At 38.9% G+C, this 6,295-nt stretch overlaps 1 protein-coding gene across 1 annotated transcript in view; it reads right to left on the reverse strand.

The window, feature by feature from the left end:
• Window positions 1-1,313: 1,313 nt before the first annotated feature.
• DCDC5 (doublecortin domain containing 5) overlaps window positions 1,314-6,295 on the reverse strand; it is a 129,688-nt gene continuing 124,706 nt past the window's right edge. Inside the window, exon 18 of the mRNA XM_006883723.1 lies at window positions 1,314-1,441. Coding sequence (XP_006883785.1) covers window positions 1,314-1,441 — 128 coding nt within the window. The remainder of the gene's footprint in view (window positions 1,442-6,295) is intronic.

Consider the following 6,295-nt stretch of genomic DNA (forward strand, 5'->3'; position numbering starts at 1 on the left):
GTGCTTGGCTTTTAGAGGTGTCGGAGGCAGCAGGAATGAATTCCTGCAGCTGTCCCGATCCTCGGACTGGGAGTAAATAGTAGGCCTTCTGCAGCGATTACTAAGAGCTCCCTTCAGGAGAAATGATCTACTGCCTTCCCGCATCGCATTAAAGCGGCTGATGGGGGAGTGCGTGCGGCAGAGCCATTCTCTACATACCTAGCCAGGTTGCAATTTATATTCAGACGGAGTTGTGAGCAGCTTTCAGAAGAAGAGAGGGAAGAAGAACAGCTCTCTGAAAAATTTCCACCCAGGAACAGAAGCCAAATTTTGATTTGTCACTGCTTTTAAAAACAAAAAGGAATTTTATTTTTTTTTCTCTCATCTCAGAGAGAGATTAATAGGCAAACTCTTCTCTTCTGCACGACTGCTATTTAAACCTGCAAAGGATTGCCCTCAATCTTTTAAAAAGAATGTTTAGTTTTTTACCCATGTTGTTAGATGTTATCGAGTTGGAATGGACTCACAGATGACCTTCAAGTGGAGTTTCTAAGGCTGTAAATTACACAGAAGGTTGCCTATGTTTCCTCTGAGGAGCAGCTGGCAGATTTCAATCATTTGCCTTTGGATTGGAAGTACAAGTCCTTACTCACTAGGCCATCAGAGCTTCCTTACAACATAGTACATGCATATCTTCTTTCCCCAAGTTTCCATATTGGAGACATAGCCTTTGACTTTGCTGACTGACCAATATGTCACCACTTTCCCAGCTTTATCTCTTTATCTCTTCATTGTGCCCCATGAAGCTTCCTTCAACTACAGGCTAAAGGGAAGAGAAATTAGATGAATGCAGAGTGAGTTATGTGGTGTTTTATGCTCAACTGCCACTTCCTTTTCAAGCAGTTACTACAAGATTTGAAAACACAGTAACTGAGGCAGGCAAATGTAAGATTGGATCGGGATTGGTGTAAGGTGGAGGAAGAGCCCACTTTTGATCACATATTTTATACTTGGGGGCTGATTTTATGAATTTCTTTTTCAACAATAATTAACAGTTTCTAATTTTTGCCTCCTGTAAGAAAATACAGATAAGATGTTACTTTACTGTCATTGTTTTGCCTAGTTGTTGGCTTTTCAGAAACAGATTTGAGGCTTCAAATGTCAACAATGAAAATGTAGAAGGCTTTTAAAAAGATTGCACAAAATTATCACACATAAACAGTAATATGAGCATATGAGCAAGTATACAGGAATGTACACAGCATGTACACCTGGGAGTTATACACATGTGAGTATATAATAGTGGTAAAGAAGCATACTTGTTCTTCTCAGACTTAATTGTACAAATGTACCAGAGATAGCAACTTGGATGAGGAAGATATCACAACATCTGTGGCTTGTGGGCCCTTCTGCCTTCGGATTCTGGTGTAATTTGCTCTAATCTCCATCATTTGATTTAACTCTGAGAAAGAGAGAGAGAGAGAGAGAGAGATATCAATGTATTTCCAGAAAATAATAAAAAGCCTAGGATGCTTAAAAATGTGACGATCCCTCAGAAATCCTTGGCTACTATTCTAGACTCTTTCATTAAGCACATGACTTAGTTATCATGTCTGCCGTGTGTTTACATTCTAGAGAAAGGCAGTTGCTAGCAAGGGCTTTTTCCCAGGCTTTTCAGAGAGCTTGGGTTGGAAGCTAATCGAGTATGGTCTAAAGAGCGAACTCACTACAAAGATGAATAGTACAGCAGTCACAGTGTTCCAAACTGAGAGCAAATGGTATAAGACACTCTTAATTTCATCAAGGGTTTGTATGGTGGGAGGTAGGCAGTGCTGGTGGCCTTGAAGTAAGGAGCCGCGCTGAAGTCCCGAAGACATGCAGTTCAAATCTACTAGTGTCTCCACAAGAGAAAGATGGGCAATCTCCTCCCTTGTGATTAAAACTGTCTCTGAAAAACTACTGGAGGGTCAGTTATAGGTCAGTTCCTCATAACAGTAGACAAGAACAATATGGTACGAGGTGTTCTGACAGTATTAGGTTTATTTTGCTAAACTGAATTCACTTTTCAAAACTTCTATGTGGTTACTATAGAATGCTAAGATTTAAAACTCCTATGCTGTCTTATTTTCGTCCTACATAGTTTTATATTCTATCATTCTAGGCAGGAAAATCATGTGTGGAATGATGGGATGGCTAATTCATTAAATGTGCACCATATACATGTTAGTGACACGTCTCTCTTGATGTTTCAAGGCACATTGAATATTTACATTTCTGCAAAATAATTATTTCTTATAATTATATAAAGAAAATCCAATAAAATCGCAACCTAGAATTCCTGAAGAGAAGAACAGATATTACTTGCTGGGAAGAATTTAGATAGCTGAGAAAAACCATGACCCTTTAACCAGCGATATAATACGAGGACCCTGTTCTCATAGTACTGACGAGTACTCTGAGTATATATACCCTTAGTACTGACTTGACCCTTCAGTACAGATTATACCTCAACATAAAGAAAAAACAGTCGTCACACTAGACCAATAAGCATCAACGAAGGAGATTGTCTAAGTAAGATGTCTTTTTACTCAGGTCCACAATCAGCGTTCATGGAAGTAGCAGTCATGGAGTATTGCAATGGACAAAGCTTCTGCCAAAGACCACTATAAAGTGCTGAAGAGCAAGGATGTGACTTCAAAAGCTAAGGTCATGGCACTTTTAATAATTTCATAGGCCTATAAACTGGATAATAAATAAGGAATATCAAAGAATTAATGCCATAGTTTTTATTAGTGTCAGACTTGCTTCCAGGAAAGCAACTGACATTTCCTTTGTGTTTTGGAGACCCTTTTGACTAAACTGAAATATACTTTAGCTTTATTTATTAGATAGGACCTATTATACACACACACACAAAAGACTAAAGTGTGCTTGATCCAAACCATATTATTTTCAATTCCTTCCTATACATCTGAAAGCTGATAATGAACGAGGATGACAGAAGAATAATTCTAAGTAAAAATACAAGGAAAGTGAATTAGAGCTGGAATGATTGATAATGGTTGTCGAGAGGAACAGATTGGTACTTCTCCCTTTATCTACGATGCTGGTAAAAAAATATTTATGGCAACCCTAAGAATACTGCTACTGTTGTTGTAACTCAACAGCACCTAAAACACCAATTATTTCTAGGGGGCTTTCGTGGCTTGGCGGCAAGGAGTTGCACTGCCAATTCAAAGGTATGTAGTTCCAATCTACTAGCTACTTCAAAGAAGAAAGATGGCCAATCTCCTCCTATGAGATTGTCTCTGAAAACCCACTGGAGGGTCAGCTATGAATCGGTTCCAGCTTGATGACACATAACATTGTTATTTCTGCTCTGATTCCTCACTCTCTCATGGTGGCACTGTTGGACACTGGCCTACTCCTGTTCTTTGCTAACGTTCACTGGCTCTAGTAAGCCTCTATGTTTACTAAAGGTACTTCACTTGGTCCTTAACCTAGCAGCTCTCTGGTGCAGCTTTCTCCCAGGCAGGACACCAGCTGGCTCTAGAATGCTTAGTCAGGTTTTGTTCTATTCCCACTTTCTCAAAGAGCTAGAACCACCACCAACATCAATTTCCTCACTCCCCGCAAGAAACTCTCTCTCCTCCCCAGAGATGCACAGAAGACCCCAGCTTTTCTTTCATTGCCTTGCAACCTAAAGGAATCTGACAGCATCTCTCTTGCCAGACCGGAAGGCTATTACTCTTAAGGGACTTAACTATAGTATTTCCAGGGGTCTGTGCATCTACCTTGTTAAGAAGACTTTTCTTTATATATCATGTGATTTATATCCTCATAAGGGAGATTAAAAAGTACCAACACTTCCCAAATGAGGAGGACTTGCTGTGCTTGCTGCAGAAAGTCAAGGACTGCAGCCTTCGATATGGATTGAAGCTCAACATCAAGAAAACAAAAATCCTTACTACTGGGCCAATAGGCAGTACCATGATAGATTGAGAAAAGATTGCAGTTAACAGTTTCATTGTCCTTGGATCTACAATTGGCACTCTTGACACCAGCAGTTAGGAAACCAAAACACAATTTGTGCTGGGAAAAATCAAGGACCTCTCCAGAGTGTTAAAGAGCAAGATGCCAATCTAGAGACAAAGATGTAATTGATGCAGACCATGGTTTTCTTAATTATTTGCTATGCATTTTAGAGCTGGGCAATAAATAAGGATGACAGAAGAAGAATTGAGCTGTGTTCTGGAGAAGAGTATTGAACATAACATGAGCTGCCAAGAGAACAAACTGTCTTAGAGAGGGTAAAACCAAGTTGCTCTTGGGAAGTCCTATCCTGTGCCATCCACATGATCTGTGACACTCTTGAGCCCAATGCCGAAGTCATGTGCCAATTCATCTCACTGGAGGGCTTCCTATCCTTTGCTGACTCTCCACCTTTCCAAACATGACATCCCTTTCCAAGGAATAGCCTCACTTAGCTACATGTCCAAAGAATGAAAAATGATGCTTCAACATCTTTTCCTCCGAGGAGCACTCTGTCTGTACCTTTCCCAAGACTTATCTGTTTATTCTTTTGTCAGTCCTTCAGGTATCCAGTACTCTTCTCCAACACTACAACTCAAAGGCATCAATTCTTCTGTCATCTGTATTCATTATCCATCTCTCTGATGTGTATCACGTAAGTGAGAAGACCATGGCCTGAATCAGGAGCACCTTAGTCTTCAAACTGATCATCATTGCTCTTCAGCATTTTGGAGAAGTCTTTGACAGCAGATGAGCACAATGCAACATCTCCTAATTTCTTGACTACTGGTACCAGTAATGTTGATTGTTGATCATTGGAAGATGAAATATTGACAGCTTCAGTCCTTTCTCCACCTTTGTTTTCTTGATGCTTAAATGTAATCCATAATAAAGAATGCAGTCCTTGATCTTCTGCATCAAACATTTCATGCCCTCCTCACTTTCAGCAAGCAGAGTTGTGCATCTGCATAACACAAGTTGTTGATGAGTCTTCCTCTCACGTTGATGCCACCTTCTTCTTCAAAGAGTCCAGCTTCATGAATTACACGCTCAGCATAGAGACTGAATAAGTATGGAGAAAGGATACAACCCTAACACCCACCCTTCCTGATTTTAAACCATACAATGTTCCCCTGCTCCATTTGGTCAACAGCTTCTTGATCTAGGAATAGATTCCATACAAGCACAATTAGGTGTTCTTTTCTTTTCAGCTCAGAAAACACAAAAGCATACTTCTTTTTTCTTCCAGCTTTTTGAACTTCATTTCTATGCTTTAGTACTTTCTGAACTGTAAATAAAAGTATGACTGGTGCCACTTAAAAGCTTTTAGTTTATCTATTCACATATCACATGGAAATAAAAATTTTATACCAATTTCTTAAAAGAATCAATGTTCTTCAAAATTTTCTGAAAATTATGTCATTACCAGAAAAGGTGGCTTTAAAGTCCTGAAATAAAAAGGTAAGGGCCAAGAGTTGGTACAATAACAAAATTCCCTTTAATTTCTATAATTTCTCACACAAGATCATGAAAAAATAAAGCCAGCATATATTTACTTAAAACTAAAGAAATCTGAAAATAGTACAGTTATAATTAATAAAACATTAAGGGATAAATAATTTGAAAAGTAGCAATCCAGAGGATCCTTATTTTCCTCAGAGAAATGAGGCCTTTTTAGTATCTCTGTAAATAAGCCCCTTGGAAAAGGTCCAAGACTAACAGAACTAAAGAAATTCTTTAGAGAAGACTATGAACAATGAAGTTCTTAGTGCATAAATATATAAATTAACTTTAGTCATATGGGAGAAGAAAAATGTGAAGGGAAGACAACGATTAAAAATCATTATAATAGGATACAAAACTCAATATGTGGGCTTTGGGAACAAAAGATTTGATGAGACACAAATTAAAAACAACAACAACAACAACCAAAAACAGTGCTATATCATCTCACTCCAGCGATAATAGTCAAAGTTCAACAGGGCAGCAAACAACAAATGTTGGCAAGGGTGCTATGAGATTGGAACTCTCATTCACTGATGATAGGAATGCAAAATGAGGCAACCAATATGAAAAGCAGGTTAGTATTCCTTCAAAAAGTTGAAGGGACCTCTGGTGGCTTGTAAATAAGGACTTGCACTGCTAATCCAAAGACAGGTGGTTTTAATTCACATGCTGCTCTGACAGAGAAAGATGGGAAATCCTCTCTGGTGTGATTTATAGCCTCTGAAAACCCACTGGAGGGAGGGTCAGCTATGGGTTGGTTCCTACTCATTGGCAGAGT

This window comes from Elephantulus edwardii, unplaced genomic scaffold (assembly GCF_000299155.1).
Source record: "Elephantulus edwardii isolate Elephantulus edwardi_28Jun2011 unplaced genomic scaffold, EleEdw1.0 scaffold00029, whole genome shotgun sequence".
Taxonomy (NCBI): domain Eukaryota; kingdom Metazoa; phylum Chordata; class Mammalia; order Macroscelidea; family Macroscelididae; genus Elephantulus; species Elephantulus edwardii.